Source organism: Neoarius graeffei, chromosome 7 (genome assembly GCF_027579695.1).
Source record: "Neoarius graeffei isolate fNeoGra1 chromosome 7, fNeoGra1.pri, whole genome shotgun sequence".
Taxonomy (NCBI): domain Eukaryota; kingdom Metazoa; phylum Chordata; class Actinopteri; order Siluriformes; family Ariidae; genus Neoarius; species Neoarius graeffei.
The window spans coordinates 52,789,873-52,807,257 of NC_083575.1; the positions used below are offsets into that span (position 1 = coordinate 52,789,873).

At 43.3% G+C, this 17,385-nt stretch overlaps 2 protein-coding genes across 7 annotated transcripts in view; both read left to right on the forward strand.

The window, feature by feature from the left end:
• Nucleotides 1-17,385, forward strand: part of rassf4a (Ras association domain family member 4a) — a 108,774-nt gene that overhangs the window by 45,911 nt on the left and 45,478 nt on the right. Inside the window, exon 1 of one of the 6 annotated variants that reach the window (XM_060925942.1) lies at nucleotides 2,043-3,549. The exons of 4 other annotated variants lie outside the window; for them this stretch is intronic. In XM_060925942.1, the coding sequence (XP_060781925.1) occupies nucleotides 3,466-3,549 (84 nt within the window). In that variant the 5' untranslated portion in view covers nucleotides 2,043-3,465. Of the gene's footprint in view, nucleotides 1-2,042; nucleotides 3,550-15,542; nucleotides 15,640-17,385 lie in introns of those variants that run through there. One more of the 6 variants, XM_060925943.1, reaches the window with a different exon arrangement.
• LOC132889445 (uncharacterized) lies at nucleotides 13,636-15,210 on the forward strand. The gene is made up of 2 exons (XM_060925945.1): nucleotides 13,636-14,157; nucleotides 14,414-15,210. The coding sequence occupies exons 1-2, from the start codon at nucleotides 13,825-13,827 to the stop codon at nucleotides 14,927-14,929; spliced, it is 849 nt and encodes a 282-aa protein (XP_060781928.1). The 5' UTR covers nucleotides 13,636-13,824; the 3' UTR covers nucleotides 14,930-15,210.

Genomic DNA, 17,385 nt, shown 5'->3' on the forward strand with positions numbered 1-17,385 from the left:
CACTCTCCGAATGGCTTTTTAAAAAGATTTAATTTAAAAGGAAACATCAGTGCCACCACCCAAGTTTAAGAAGCAACACGATTCGGTTCTTTTGTTCAGTGAGGTGGTGGGGGGGTGTTTCTGGTTTTTTTTTGTTTGTTTGTTCGTTTGTTTTTTGAGGTTTTTGCCTTCAGTTTCCATTTGTAAACAATCGAGAAGCAAGGCTCTGAATGTGAAGGTCTGTGAATAAATAGCTGTCGTGTTGCTTATATTTGCTGTAGTCGGTCAGGCCTGTGGGGAAACTCCAAGCATGCGGAGCTGCTTCAGGAAGGATGACTGATAACAAAAGAACTAATCATGTAAAGTGATTTTCCACTGACCTGACACTGAAACTGCTGTTTACAGTTGATACAGTTAACTGAACTTCACTTCATGAAATATTATGATTAGTATTCAGGAAGCATTATGATTAAAGATGGCTCTCCCTCACTAACAGTCATGTGCAAGTTTTACTGATCAAGTCCAATAAGATGTTTGTTGCAGGGACATTATATAATAACAGACTTGAAGTGGAGCTGTGCTTGAGCAGGATGTGAATCAGATGAAGTAAACAAGTAAAGGGTGGGGCTTTCTGTCCATGAAGGCTGATTTTTTTTTTTTGGCCAGGTTTTGTGTGTGTGGGGGGGGCGCCTCATTGCAAAAGCTGGCTTATCTGACTTATCTGATGCTTATCTGACTTGGTCCAAAATAAACGTCACTTTAAGTGTTCTGTTTTGCACAGCTTGGCAACACTGTTTTAGCGAGTAAAGGAGTTACTCGCTGCTAATCACCTCACCCGGGACAGAGTCCACCAGGGGGCGAGGTATTGTTTTTGGTGGGGTTTCTTTGTTTTCTGCATAGACATATAAACATATGCCGCTTTTCCACTACAAACGCGGCTGAGCCGTGCCGTGCTGAGTCGAGCTGAGTCGGGCTGAGCGGGGCTGTTGGAGTTGCATTTCGACTACAACCGCGCTGAACCGTGCTGGCTGGAAGTGGGTGGACACATTGGGTGGAGTTAGCGAAAGTGGGTGGACGTCACGTGATGTCGTTAAGCAGCGCAAACAGTGACATCAGTGACAGTGGCGGAACAAGTCAGAGCCGGGCCGGGGGCGGGGCAAATGACCGGGCCCTTTATTAAAGCTTATCATAACGTCATTTTAGGCTACAAAATGTCCGCAACTGCGGTGTTTACCAATTTCAACACTACCGGGTGCAACTATGTTATTTAGTACATCAAGTCCTTCAAACGAACATGTAACTCAGAAACAAAAAACATTAGGATACTGTACATGGCTCATAATAAAACATCAATAGCCTATACTGCGCACATTATTTGAAGGGCATACGAATGAGCGCTCAGAGGTTGCAACGGTGACAGGAAGAGTCAGAAATAAAAGGAGGGCGGTGCAAACCTCACTGAATGCACTGTGTTTACCAATTTCAACACTACGGGGTGCAACTATGTTATTTTGTACATTAAGTCCTTCAAACGAACATGTAACTCAAACAAAAAAACATTAGGCGACATACTGTACATGGCTCATAATAAAACATCAATAGCCTACTGCGCGCATTATTTGAAGGGCATACGACGAGCCTTGCGCTCCGCGAACTCGTCCACGATGCTCTGTATGTCACTGATTCAGTGATCTTTTAAGCGGTAGTCTCACGACCCGGATAGTAAACAATAAACATGGAGGACATGGAGTCGTTAGTGTTGCTGGTCTTGGTGCTGTGGCTTGTTGTCACCGACAACGCGGACAGATACTGGCAAGAGCGTATAGATGAGGCGAGGCGTATAAGGCTTCAGAAATTCTCGTAATTCGTAATTATTATTCTTCCGGGTTTACGGTGTTTACAGATCCCAGCGTGCTCGCGGGGCGTGTGTGGGCATGTGAGGACACTCCTCCTCACCAATCAGTGCACAGGGGAGTGTCTGCTCACGCCCCTAGCCCCACTCGGCACGGTTTGGCTCGCTTCAGCCCCACTCCAAAACCGTGCGAGTTTTGGGGGCTAAGCAGGGCTGAAACGAGCTGAGTCGTGCTGGTTTTTGGTAGTCGAAACGCGAGCCGTGTCGGGCTGAAGTGAGCTGAAGCGAGCTGAAGTGAGCTGAAAAAGGGTAGTGGAAAAGGGCCAATAGATGCCGCATTGAGCTGGTGGCCCCGTTGCTGGGATACGTCAGAGTGTCCGCCATATTTGATGTGGCAAATCTTCCCCGTAAACCAATGCAAGTAAATGGACTGAACTTCATAAACCCCCTTTCTACAATAATATTTAACTCGATGCCTTTTATTCACCCATTAAGACACACGTATATATTTGGGAAACAAACAGGCATCAAAACAACATATATAACTTTTAATGTGATGGTTATAAATAGTGTGCGAAATACCCTGTACACTGCAAACTAGCGACAGATATGCGATAGATAGCTCAGGTAAGCTAATCAGTCAGCATACCGTAGCAAGCTAACAAAACCTGAGGCCACAATAACCAACCTACAAGACTGAATATGATAAATGATGGAAATAGTGAATGAAAATAAAAATTTACTGTTTTATTTATTGAGTCACCACACAAGACCTACTCTCGTTGAATAAAGTGAGCTGAATGACTGCCAAACTGAGTTCGGTCAGGTTCTAACGTCATACCAAAACAAAATACATCACTGATTCCTTCACATTCAGAAAGGTTAAAAACATTCATCATACGTTCAGAAACGTTCATCATAGTGTGGCACTGTATTATCTAATTCTCACTGCTTATAACTACCGGCATGGGCGCCGCCGGGGGGGGGGAAAGGTTAGAACAATTCTAGGGGCCCAGCACTGCCATGGGGCCCTTTAAGGGGCTGATAATATGCTTTTAATGATTTTAATAAGACTTTTGAAATAACAACAATGTAATATTCCATCTGGTAAAATGAGCTAATTGAACAAGGTTGTCTGTTTCTTGAGTTCTTCAACATATTGTCATTTAACCCTCCCCCTTTTGCGAAATGGTGCGGTCCAGTTCTGGTAGAAGCGCGATGCGTTAAATCTGTATGCTGATCAGTGCAACGCTACTTGCTGCTGTGTCGCGGTGCAGCAGCCAGCCAGCCAGCCAGCAGTGGAGCGTGTACAGTCTATGATCGCTAAATATGAAGAGTGGCTGTCAAAAACGTAAAGAAAGGCAGCTGAAAGCTGAGAGGGACCGGAGAGGCAGGCAACTGGTCACTCAGTTTTTCCCAAAGAAAGGTAGCCATCGCTCACGTGTGTTCAAAATATTAGCGAATGGTAAATGAACAGTATGAACGTGGTTGGATTAGCCTATCAAGAGAACACTTTTACAGTTTGTACAGTGACATTTTTTCCATTTTAATAACTGAACTGACTTGTGTGATAAGATGAAATATTACGTTATGCTGGTGCTAATAACTAGTGCTAATAACCAGTTTCATAACTAATGGGGTGCCCTAAATATGCACAGATTCAGCCTCAGGGGGACCTCCGCCCTACCAAACCACTGAACCCCCCTTTGGAGAAGGAGGTAAGCAGCAATACAACCCATAAATGCTTTAGGATTGAAGTTTTTAATGAGCGAGCGCCATATACAGTTTTCTAGATTAAAGTGTTGCTAATGTAACAGACGTTGCGTTGTGTTGTTCACCAGTCTTTTTATTCTGAAGAAATGAGACACAAATACACTGCTGAGGACGGGCTGCAAACATCCAGTGGCATTGACGCTTACATTTCCAAAACGAACTGAAAGAGGCCAGCGCCTCGTTCCCATAACTACCTGCGCTCTTAAAGGGCCAGCACAGAATTTCCCCACCACTACACACAATGGCAAGTGGAAAAAAATAAACCCGTTACACTAATAACGGACACCAGTCAAGTGTTTGACATGGTTACGTGTGTGGAATGCTCACACGTTCTAAACCATTGGTTTCAACCATTGGTTAATACATAAAATGTAATAACAAAGTCACAAACTCAAGGTCCATGGGCTATCAAAAGTCAAATAATGACAATAGTGCAATTGTGACGAGGGTGGGCAAAGTTGGGGGGCCCAAAATTCTAATCTTTCATGGGGCCCAAAATTTCTGGCGGCGCCCCTGACTACCAGTATACACCTACCCGGTGGAGATGAGCTGGGAAACTGAAGACTGAAGGAACAGCTCCCTCTCTGATCCTGACTGTCTGACCTGTTCTGTCAAAATCCTTCATATTAGCCACAAAGTCAGAAAAATCTGTTCGTAAAATTACGTTATAATGACCAGTAATGAAAAGTATTTTTCCAGTCTCACCTGTGAAAGGTAATCCCATGTGATCTCGTTTGGACGGTAAACCTGTTGGTACAGTTAAACGCAGCACATGAATGAGGCATCTTTCTTCTCGGCTACTGTCTAGACGCTATACCAGAGACGGTTGAAGAATCTCCACTTTACCACATCCAATATGGCAGCGAGGATGACGTATGATTCTATGCAGAATGCGGCGTCTATGTTTATATGTCTATGGTTTTCTGGTTTTTTGTTAGCAACATTACAGGAAAACGGCTGGACCAATCTTCATGAAACTTTCAGGATATATGGGCATTGGTCTCAAATAGAACCTCCAACATTTTGAGGGCTATCTGGTCAAGGTCAAGGTCACCAAAAAGGTCAAAATCTTTTTTTTCCCCATGATATCTTCCTTCATATTCATCATATTTACTTCAAACCAATTCCAAAATGTTCATCTTTCAATTCTGTTTCCATTGATATGCTACATCAGTGGTTCTCAAATGGGGGTACTCGTACCCCTTGGGGTACTTTGAGGCACTCCAGGGGGTACGTGAGATTTAAAAACTATATATATATTTAAAAAGTAGCATCAATTCAAAAGTCATTATAAATATTATTTAATAAATATTTCAATAAAATATAAGTGCTATATAAGTTTATAAGCTGAATTTTATATTCAGTAGGCTATTTAGTTTCATTATTCTAAAAAATACGAGTCTTCCCCATTCCAGGATGGTTTGACCCAACCTGGTACTACACGGCATCACCTGTCAATCACTGTCGCCTTGACAACACAAACAATGGAGTCATGGTTAAAGCACGGTAGCTGTGCTGCTGAGAACAGAGAGGGACAGGTGACAAAGAAGGTAAAATCACAGCCCCCAAAATCCCGACAGTACTCGGAAGATTATGTCCTAATGGGATTTACGTCCACAAGCTCCCATCCACCCATGGCATTGTGTTTTTTTCTGTGGGGAGACGTTAGCTAACAGTGGAATGAAGCCGGCACATCTCCAGCGCCATCTCCAGACAAAACACGCATCTCATGTTGGTAGGCCACCTGAGTTTTTTAAGAAGAAACTTTCAGAATTCAGGTTATCTCGGAGGTCACGTGACCGGCAAGCGTGATGGTCGGAAGACTCTAGAGCTCCCATGTGATATCTCCACTTTTACTGATAAATTGCTCTGTAAGACCTCGACAGTGTTATATTTGGTAGTGTGAACCATATAGGATGTCAAGCCAGAAGAAATTATTTGGCTCACCGACGAAAATTCCCCCGGCGAAGCGTAAACAACAAGATGCTAACAACACATCGGCTACAGATGCTAACATGGAAGAAGCTATTTCGCTAGCGCTAGCCAAACAGCGCGACCAGTTGGAGACGGTCATCACCCGCACTATTACCAGCGCCGTGGGGAGTGTTAACGACTCCGTTAAGAAACTTCAGAGAGACTTAGACACCCACATGGATGTTGTTCGGGGCCTGATGTCCAAAGTTGAAAGGGTACAAGCTGACACACGGACCATGAAACGCCAAGTATTAGACAACACCACCAGCCTCGAGAAGTTTCAACAGAAACTCGCTCTGTTAGAGGACCACAACCGGAGAAACAATGTCCGGATCATAGGAATCACTATGGGCAGAGAGGGCAACAACGCGATCACCTTTCTCCAAGAAATGCTCCCTAAGTGGATACCCTCGCTTGGTAACAAAATAATTGAAATAGAGAGAGCTCATCGTATTTACTGCGGGAAAAGGGCATCTCATCTTTCATCATTTATCCCGCCACTTTGAAGATCACCCTGGACGGTGAACAACGCAGCTTTTTTACTCCGGAGGACGCAGAGGAGTTTCTACGAGGTTCTCAACGAGGCGTTTCGACAACGCGGGCGGCAGCTCGCCAACAAATGGAGATGATGGAGCAGGAGCGTGAGATGGTGCGGGAGGAGAGTACCGACACCTGAAGATAAGGCGAGGAGTTTTCATGGCCCAGGTTTCATCGTAAGATCTTTTCTGTTTGTTAAGGTCAACTAGCCGTTCCATGCTAACTATGACACTGAGGACTGTTAGTCCTTTCTCAGGCTACACTGCTGGTTACTGTTTCAAGGCCATCATCGACCCTGCCACACAGTAATATTTATGTTTCAGAAGGACAATTTCAGTTATTTCTATACGATGTAGCCGGATTCTGTTGACAGTGGGCCTTAATGTTCACACGTTTCAGCTGTTAATGTACCTGTCAGGTCAGTTAAACTTAGAAGTGGGATACAACCGAGTTTTGGAGTCTCAATGAGCCACGCTATGCAGTGGTCAAGTGACACAGAAATACGTGTTTTGGGATATGGGCATGGCAGCAATAGGGTGGGTTTCTTACTGGACCATATGCTTGAATACATGGCTTACAGTCAAGTGTATAATTGGAATACAATCACAGTGATCTTCGATAATGGTTAAGTTGACTGTCTTGTGTATGAATGTCCGGGGCTTGAACATTAATATCAAGAGGGTTAAATGCCAAGAGCTGATGTGCTTAGCAAAGGCAGACATAGTATTAATTCAGGAATCCCACCTAAAACAAGGTGACGTCCAGAAGATGCAAAATAAACAATACATGGTGGTCTCCTCCTCGAGCAGTGGGTCTAGCTCTAAAGGTGTGATGATTATGTTCAAGAGGAATTTACCTGTGAAAATTGACAGGACTAGTAATGATGCATCTGGGCGAGTAGCATATTTGTGTACATCAATTTATGGTGTAAAGGTAGCATTCATATCAGTTTATGCACCAGCGGTTTTTGAGGACAATTTCTATCCTGACCTCACAAAGGAATTACTGAATCTCGCAGATTATGAATTAGTTCTGGGAGGAGACATGAATGCGGTCTGTAACCTCGATTTAGACAGATCTACAAGTTCATTTACACACAGTCAGCAGTCAGCATCTACGGCTCTGAATACAATGATAGACAGCTTAGACCTCTTTGATGTTTGGCGGTCACAAAATCCAGGCAGTCGAGATTATACTTGCTTCTCCGCATATCATAAGTCGTTCTCAAGGATTGATTATTTTCTGTTGTCACGTGGGTTGAAGGTTTGTGTAACACCCATTAAATTCCTCCCAGCCATATTGGCCCACCACAACCCATTAGTGCTCTGCATTGATCTTAGCTTCAAATCCAAAAAATCTCAGAGATGGCGTTTCAACACGTCACTCCTAAATGATAACGCATTTGTCTCCGAATTTAGAACTAAAGTATCCACATTTCTCCAAGAAAATATTGGTTCCGTTGAGGACGCTAGATTGGTGTGGATGGCGACAAAGGGCTTTATACGCGATTTTACAACATCGTATGCATCGCATATGAAAAAGGTTAGGAATCTTAGGATCGAAGAATTAGAGGAGAAATGTTCATGTTTGGAGAGGGCTCTTAAGAGGAACTATTCTAACACAGTCAGTGATGAGCTGCAGGTTGCTAGACAAGAGCTGAATGATTTACTACAGAGACGAGCGGAATTCATCATGCACAGAACCAGGCAAAATTATTATTGTAACGGAAGCAAACCCAGCAGACTTCTGGCTCTAAAATTAAAACAGTGTGAATCAAAGGCATCCATTGATTCAATACATCACCCTACTAAAGGTCTGGTTTCTAATCCAGCAGAGATAAACAACACCTTCCAGACATACTATGAGAATTTATATACGTCGTCTGGCAACTTCGACCCAGAAGCGTGTAACAGTTTTTTACAAGGGGTGGACCTTCCCACCCTACAAGGAGAAGAGGCAGCGGACTTGGGACGCCCGGTAACTTTGCAGGAATTAAAAGCTGCACTGAGTAAGATGACAAGAGGAAAAGCTCCTGGTCCTGATGGGATACCACCTGAAGTGCTATTGCACTTCTGGGACATTCTTGGACCAGTCTTTCTGAGCTCCATCCAGACTGCTTTAGAGAAGGGTGCATTTCATGAACATACCAATGTAGCTTTAATTTCATTGTTACCAAAGAAGGACAAGGACCTGTCACAATGCTCTAACTACAGACCTATATCTTTGATAAATGCAGATTTGAAAATCTATTCCAAGTTGCTGGCATTACGCCTGGAACGTTATATGGATAAATTAATTCACCCTGACCAAACTGGGTTTTTGAAGGGCCGCCTAGCCGCGGATAACATCAGGCGTTTAATGCATGTAATAGAAGAATCCAAAGAGCTTCGTGTGCCGTGCGCCATTCTGTCACTTGACGCTGCCAAAGCTTTTGACAGAGTAGAATGGGACTATTTGTGGGCTGTATTGCAAAAATTTCAACTAGGTGAAGCTTACATCAGAATGGTTCAGGTTTTGTATGTAAACCCCTCGGCTATGGTCAGCACAAACGGATTGAATTCCAAACCCTTTCCCATTTTCCGTGGTACGAGACAGGGCTGCGGTCTCTCTCCAAGCCTGTTCATTCTTTCTCTTGAACCACTTGCTCAACACCTTAGGCAAAATTCAGTCATGTCCCCTATCCGAGTCAGACAGACTTCACATACCCTATCGACTTTTGCGGACGACATCCTCATATATATGACAGACATAGGAAACTCTATTCACTCTCTACTGGCGACGTTTGAGGATTTCAAACAGCTGTCAGGATTTAAAATCAATTGGTCAAAATCAGCTCTGATGTTGCTAAATGAAGCTGCCAAAAATGTCAAAATATCAAGCCAGATTCCCTTAGCAAACCAAATCACATACTTGGGCATACAAATATATCCTTCGCTTCAGAAAATAGTGAAGAGCAACTATGGAAAAATCTTTAAGGAAGTAGAAAGCGATCTTACAAGCTGGACTAAGTTACCTGCCTCGTTGCGGACACGCATATCTGTAGTTAAAATGAACATTTTGCCTCGCATTAACTTCTTGAGCATGATGATCCCGCTCTCTCCATATCCAGACTACTGGGTCAAAATTGATAAATTATTACGTTGGTATATTTGGAACAACGGCCATCCAAAACTTAAGTTTTCCATGCTACAGAGATCTAAAGATCAGGGCGGACTCGCCCTTCCAAATTTCAAAATGTATCATCAGTCTTTCCAGCTACGACCTGTCATGGCTTGGCTCGACGGCCGCTCATCTGTTTCATGGAAATCTTTAGAGAAGAACCTAGTTCACCCCCGGAGATTGGAGGACATCATATTTTCAGGTATAAAAGATAAACACTGGATGTTGCACTGTGGCCCTATTATTGCCAACACAATTAGGAATTTCAGGGTTGTTGAGAAAGACTTGAAGGTGAACTTTAGGTGGCATAATGATGCTCCTTTGTGGCATAATAATAACATACAGATTGGAAACAAACCACTTGACTTTAGGCCATGGTCTTTGAAAGGTATTAATGTTATTGGGGACCTGTATGATGACAATGGTATGCTTAGTTATCAGGATTTGAAGGCCCACTTCAATCTACAGGACTCTTCCCTTTTTTATTATCTGCAAGTGAGATCAGCACTCAAAGCACATGGTGTCCCAGTAGGGGCTAAGCTTCCTGTACATCCCCTGATAGACTGGATAAACTTCCTTCCCCGCAGGAGCTTTGTATCAAAAGTCTACTCCAAACTATCCGAACAACGAGAGACTCTATCAATGCTCAGAGCGTGGCAGAGAGACTTTGACCTGCAAGAAGACGACATTTCCTGGAGCAGGGTCTGGGAGAACACTTTTCATGCCTCCAAGAATCCAAACCACCAACTCATTCATTTTAAAGTGTGTCACAGGCTTTACTATACACCTGTTACTAGGTTCCGCATGAAACTGATACCAAGTCCAAACTGTACTATATGCCAACTTAACGCTATAGGAGATTACAGACACATGATGTGGGAGTGTCCCTCTGTTCAGGTCTTTTGGGGCCAAGTAGCCAAAGTCTTGTCTGAATTACTAGGCACCACCGTAACATGCAATCCAATGTTACTTCTTCTTAACGATGATTCCCAACTGCATTTAAGCGAGAAACAGTGCAAACTGTTGCTGAGCGGCCTCACAGCTGCCAAAAAACTCTTAGTGCAAAGATGGCTGCCACCTCACGATCTTAGTATTAGGAAATGGCTGATCCACTTTCATGATATAGTATTACTGGAGTTGTCTACTGCACGGATTAACAATGCCAAAGCCCCCACACTGGAGGCGTGGTCGGGCGCGGCTACGCTGATAAAGAACAAACTTGTATTGTGAACAGAGGAACACCACCCACCACAATATACTGCTATCATTTGACACTTGGTTGACTGGTCCAGGGGGAGACCCAAGAGGGGAGGGAGGGATGCTGCCGGGGAGGGGGGTGGTGGTGGTGGTGGGGGGGGTCGGGATTATGTTAAAGTTGTATGGATGTCACTGTATGTTTACTTGCAGTGGTTTAATAAAAAATTCCTCACAAAAAAAGAATTCAGGTTATCTCAAGACACAATGCGGAAAGCCTCCACGACATCAGCCAAAGCCCTGGAGGCCTCTTATGCTATGTCTTTGCTCATAGCTAAAGCCAAGAAACTGTTCACTATAGGTGAAGAGCTGCTTCTTCCAGCTGCTGTTGTGCTGGCTGAGACGATGCTGGACAAAAACGCACCGGAGAAATTCAAGACTTTGTCGAATGACTCCGTTTGCCGCAGTGTGAAGTTATCCCACATTTGTTTAATTTCATAGCGACCTCTTGTGGTAGCGATCCCCCCTGTAGGTTATTTGGGGCGGATGCAGAGACTCAGATTGTTGGCGCGCCCGCGTCTAAGATGCACTATTTTGAATAATGAACGTATTGTTGAGAGGGGCAGGGGCCAATATGGACGTGAGCATTTTATACCCTATTTGGAACGTTTCGTGGCGTATTACTTGACTTCATGGTCTCAATATCGAAAATCTTGCACAAATATGCAACTTCCAACATAATTATCTGGATATTCAACAGATTTCAGCATCGGATGAATTTGTTTTGACTGCCGCCATATTGAATATACGTCGGACCCGTTCAGACCCATTCGTGTATTTACGCCGCCCCGTTTGTAGCATCCCAAGCGAGTAAAACCTGATCCAAGTCTTTCGCTAGGTGGCGTCTTACGGTCTATGTACGAATATTCGAAAGAGACAAGAAAACATGGATAAGAAAAAAAAGAAAAATACATCTATTTTGTTATTCTTCGTCAGAAAGAGAGTACATTCACCTGAAAAAACTGATACCCCTGATACCCAAGGTAATTAGTCATACTAGATTTACAAAAACAACTACTACTGCAACATCAACTACTACAACAGCAACCACTACTACTACCACTGCCACTACCACTGGTGACTACTACTACTACCACTACCACTGGTGACTACTACTACTACTATAGACCTACACCAAACTGAAAACAAGTTAATAAAATAAATTATAATTTACAAGGAGGAGATAATATGTGATATATAGTGGCCTGTGGTTGAATTCCAAAATATTGCCACTGCTTAAACAATATCTCAATATATTTGGTTGAAGCATTGATTTTTGTCATCTACATTGCTTCATATGGCTTCTAATACCAAAAAAAAAACAGAATTGAGAAGAAAAAAACAGCCCCTGGGCTGCCCCAGCTGTTCATTGGGTTCGCTTCGCTCACTAGGTTCGCTTCAACTGAAGGATAATCACTGGGCCCCCCATTGTAGAAATGGGCCCCTGTTTTTTCCCAAGAGGGGCCCTGTGGGCCCCTTGACCTGCAAAACAATCTGAGTCTCTGCGGATGTAGTAACCTGCCGGATCTTCTTTAGAAAGTATGCCATTGTTTTGACTGGTGAAGCTGAGCTGGTGAGTTAAGAAATGTATGCAATGTGATTACAATTTATGTTGAATACTATAGTTATGTTAATGTATGTGGATTGTACAGTAGATAATATGTCCGTGCCATTAATATTGTGGCTTTGTTTCATTTTGTGTCATTTCAGTTGATTACCTGGCGAAAGGCACGGTTACTGTTCAGGTGTATGCTTATGGAAAAATAAACACGTAGAGGACAGTAATCGGATGTCCGAGCTTGAGTGTGACACTGTTTCATCAGTTAAGAACACCCTTTACAGTGGGAGTTGTTAAATTAATGTAGTTAGTTTAATAAAACCGTACAGTAATCAACACTAAGCCAGCCCCGTGACCAGAGATGGGTGTAACGCGTTACTAAGTAACGCGTTACTGTACTCACACTACAGTTGTCGGTAACGTAGTAGTGTAACGCGTTACTGTTATAAGTTTATTAATCACATTACAGTTCCTAACGTAGTAGAGTAACGCGTTACTTTTATAAGTTCATTAATCACACTACAGTTCATAATGGTGCGCACGTTCATTGCTGGATTTCTCCAGTGGATAGAAATCTTAGCCGAATCCGCCCTTAGCAGCTGCACTCTCCCCCATAATCCCAAAATCCCCAGACCGTGCACGCCTGCGCAATAGCCATGATGTTAGACTTGCTCATGAAACTGGTGGTGGTGGTGTAGTTCCAAGAATGGCAACGGCTACTACGTTTGAGGGGTGGCGATATTCCCACTATTTTCAATATGTGGAGAGAAAGGACAGAAATATAATCGTAAGATGCACCTTGTGCCCAGGTCAAAAGCTATTATCCACTGCTGTAAACACGACATCAAATCTGTCCAAGCACCTGCAAAGGCAACATGCTAACACGAAGCTAGTAGCTAAAGACAGTAGGAGGACTGATACTGCTGCCGAATGCATGCCGACTCCAAACAAGCAGCAAAGACTTGATTTCCATCAGGTATCAAAAGCAGAGTTGGATAAGCTTGTTGCTTCTTTTATTGTGGAGGAAATATTGCCTGTGAACACTGTGGAATCGCCGTCTTTTAGAAACATTCTTAGCAAAATACAGACTACAGGAGAAAGACAGCCATGGTCGGATAGGAAAACCTTTACACGCTATCTGGATCAGTGTTATGCCTCAATGGAAAGTAACCTTAAACAAAACTTTGAGAGTTTAGATTATGTGTCTACTTCTGCTGACATCTGGACAAGTCATAATAAAAGTTTTTTGGGAATGACTGCCCACTGGATTAACCCAACCAATTTCCAGCGCGAGAAAGCCGCAATTGCCTGCAAACGAATTAAAGGACGACATACGTATGACTTTATAGCAAGTGAAATTGAGTTTATTCATTCCTCGTTTGGACTGTCACATAAGGTCACCGCCACTGTGACGGACAATGGGTCAAATTTTATCAAGGCTTTCAAAGTGTATGCGCCTCCAGCATCAGATACAGACGAGGGGGATGAGGAAGATGAGGGTGTAGCATTCACAGATGTTGGAGAAGTGCTTTCCACCAACCCAGAAGGACAGTTTTCACTTCCTCCACACTTTAGGTGTGCGTCACACACACTCAATCTCATTTCAACTAATGATGTTGACAAGTGGTTGACATCCAATACCGAGTCTAAAGCGGTGTACAGAAGTGCCACTGGGAAGTGTTCAGCCCTCTGGACAAAATCAAGCCGTTCCACAGTGGCCGCCGAACTTGTGGAGGATATGTGTAAAAGAAAACTTATCGTGCCAACATCAACTAGATGGAATTCGTTCTATGACGCCCTGTCATGCATCACGGACATCCCTTCGCCAGAACTGAACTCTCTGTGTAGCAGTCTGGGTATTAAATCCTTAACTGAACGGGAATATATTTTTCTGAAGGAATACTGCACTGTTATGAAACCTCTCACAGTAGCGTTGGACATTCTGCAAGGGGAGGACAACTGCTACTACGGTAGTCTGCTACCCACACTGGAGACTTTAATGTCCAGGACCTTGGTGCTACGAAATGGGCTCTCCCGGATGACAGCAGGTCTGCCAGATGTCATAGTTGAGGTATGCGCACTGTGATTTGAACTCTGAAATCATGCGTGTTGTATTGTGTGACGCAGATTGAGTCCAAGTTCAAGTTTACTGTCATATTGACATGTTGTCATTGCCGTTTACATTACAGTACATTACATTACATTAAACTTAGCAGACGCTTTTATCCAAAGCAGCTTACAAGAGATGGCAGAAACAAACTACAGTTATGCGGATTATTACACAGAATAAGCAAAGCAAATGTTAACAGTGAACATTTTTTCCGTAGGCCATCAAAACGAGATTTGCACCAGTGCTCGACAGCAAAGATGCCCTCCTCGCTGCCGTGACGTTGCCAAAGTTTAAAGTGCGATGGCTGAGGGAGAACGAGAGGAGAGAAGCCGCGAAGAATTTACTGCTTGCAGAGTGTTGTGCTCACGCTTCAGTTCTTCATGCGCCCGTTTTGGGGAATAAGACTCCCGCCGCCTCCTACAGCACTGTGGCTGAGAAGGAGTTCTTTGACTTTGACGAGGAGGAAAACACGTCTTCGTTCAGCTGTGACACAGAAGTCATAGAGTATTTGCAATCGGGGTCAGAGATGGAAGTACTTAATCGGTTTCCTCATCTAAAAAAGATATCACTGAAATTAAACACAGCTACCCCATCTAGTGCGCCAGTCGAGAGGCTGTTCAGTCTGGGTGGTCTCGTGCTGACGCCTAGAAGAAACAGGTTGTCAGACAACAGATTTGAAAGACTGCTCCTCATGCGCTACAATCATTGCTTTAGTGGGGAGCACCCCCAGTAAGTTAACGAAGTCTGTTTGCAAGGCTAGACCGACAATCAAACAGGTTTAATTGACTTCATCTAGGTTAAATGGTCATTGTGGTATTTAAGTTTTAAGGCATTTATGCTGTGTTTTCTTTATAGACTACCTCTTATTTAACTTTTAACAGTGTCTGCAGGCGATTTAATTTGTGCTATTTTTAGTCAGTGCTGTTTTCAAGCTAGCCTCTTATTTGTTTTAGACTTTTGAGGAGGCTTGTTTTTTTGGCATAAGCCTGTCCACAGACCCATACTGACTCTTCTTCCTCTGTACCATTTGTTCATGTTGTCATCATGACATTTAAGCCTTAAATTTTTTTATTAAAGGGCATTAAAGAAAGGCTTGCCTTGTGTCTTACTGATTGAAATAGGAAGTGTGCCTGCACATATAGGCCTAGGGTTTTGGGGTTTTTTTCTTAACGCTGTAGCTGAGTAATGCAATGTAATGTAAGGAGTTACTGTTCATAAAGAGTAATGAAGTAATGTAATGCATTATATTTTTTTACAGTAGCGAGTAATGTGTAATCGATTACTTTTTTTAAGTAACGACCCCAACACTGCCCGTGACGGAGAAGCAGAGGTCGGACAGTGTCAACAACAACAAACGACAGGAGGCTAGTGTGCGGATGAGACCCGGCGGAGCATCCCGGCCAATCAACAACGCCTCAGACTCAAGTCAAGCCCCAGCAAAGGGTATCGCTTGGTCTGTGACTGTGCTTGAGTGGCTTTTATTGTGGCTGTTTAGCGCGACGGCATAGGATAAGCCGATCGCCGCAAATTCACTGTTAGCACGGTAGCTAGCCGCTAAGCTAGCCGCTAAGCTACCGGAAGTGGGTCACCGCCATCTTGGTACATACCTGCAAACTAGTCACCTTTCGGCGAAATTCGCCGTTTTGATCCCAAAATAGGTCACTTGTGTGAATCGTGTAGATCCGAAGAGTTTTTTTTTTTTGGGTGGGTGCGCGAGGCTACGTTGCCGAACATTTGGTTTCAATGTACTACTATTTCAAAGTACTACTACTACTTTTCTCCTCACACCCACATTCAGACCATTCCCGCCTTCTTCATACTTCAAACGTCTCTCTGATTGGATGACATTCCAACGAGCCAATAGTCTTACAGAACGCTAGACAGTATCCGTGAATTGTAACTGAATAGAGGCAGAGTTTTCTTGAATACGGGTGTTTATAGGAGGATGGCAGAGATCATCCAAACGCAATGCAGAACGGGACACTGAGTCTTGAAAACAGCTCACGGAATCATATTTTCTGATTTTTTCCGGAACTCTATATTACATCTGGAGACGGAAAAACATTTTTAGTATGTGGAGAAAGCTGTGTTACAATGAGTGCGATTTAAAGAGGCTTTAGGGTGGTTTTTTTGGTACCTGTGATTTGGTGGTCTGTGAGTCGTGTTTTTATGACGTAAGACTCAAGGGGCGGGGCTGTTACGTTTGAACTGAACGCGCGACACGGAAGATGTTTCTGTGGGCTGAAACAAAACAGAAAAAATGTCAAATCAGTTTGAATAAAGTCATTTTTTGTTGAACATAAGGATCTATAAACGCGTGTTTTGGGTAATGGAAATCATTTTTATGTGAAACTATTGGTGGGATTGTCAAAATTATAACGTAATATGTGTTGATCTCGGTTGTATTCAGAGAACCAGTTGTGCGTGTGAGTGAGAGAGAGAGAGAGAGAGAGAGAGAGAGAGTGTGTGTGTGTGTGTGTGAGTGAGAGAGAGAGAGAGTGAGTGTGTGTGAGTGAGAGAGAGAGATTCTCTCTCACACACACACACTCTCACACCATGAATTTGGCAGCACTGAAGGAAAGGAGGGCTGAATTTGGTGTCCAGCCATCTACCAGTGCTGCTGGTAATAGGGCAGAGGTGGTGAAGAAGGATAGCATGGCGCGAAAGAGGCACATGGCAGAGCAGCATAAACGTGCCCTTGAACAGCTTGTTCGGGCCAAAAGGTCTAAAAAATGATAAACTGGTCTGCTGAAGAAAGTTTCCAGTGTCACACTTCAAAAATTACTTTTTTAAATTCAAATTTTACTTTTTACTTTTTATACTTTTCCTTCCTTAATGGTAATGTAATGATGTGTCAGATGCAAAACTGAAAATTGCAAAGGAGCAATTCCAACGTTATGGACATGACACTTGAACTCAAAATGGCAACAAATGACCCAGTGCATGTTTTATTGTCTCCCAGTATTTAAACAGGTGTTGCATATTTTAAGGCTGTACCGTACTGGAGAAGTGATAGAACAAGAACAATTCCCATAGTACATCTAGGGCATGCCAGGAAATGCCAATAAAAGATGCGTTATGGATGTGACAGAAAAAGTATCACTTTTCTTGGGTGACTGTACATTTTTATCAAACTCTGTGAAATTGTAAACCTAATGTCGAAATGGAGATATCCGTTTGATAGAGGGG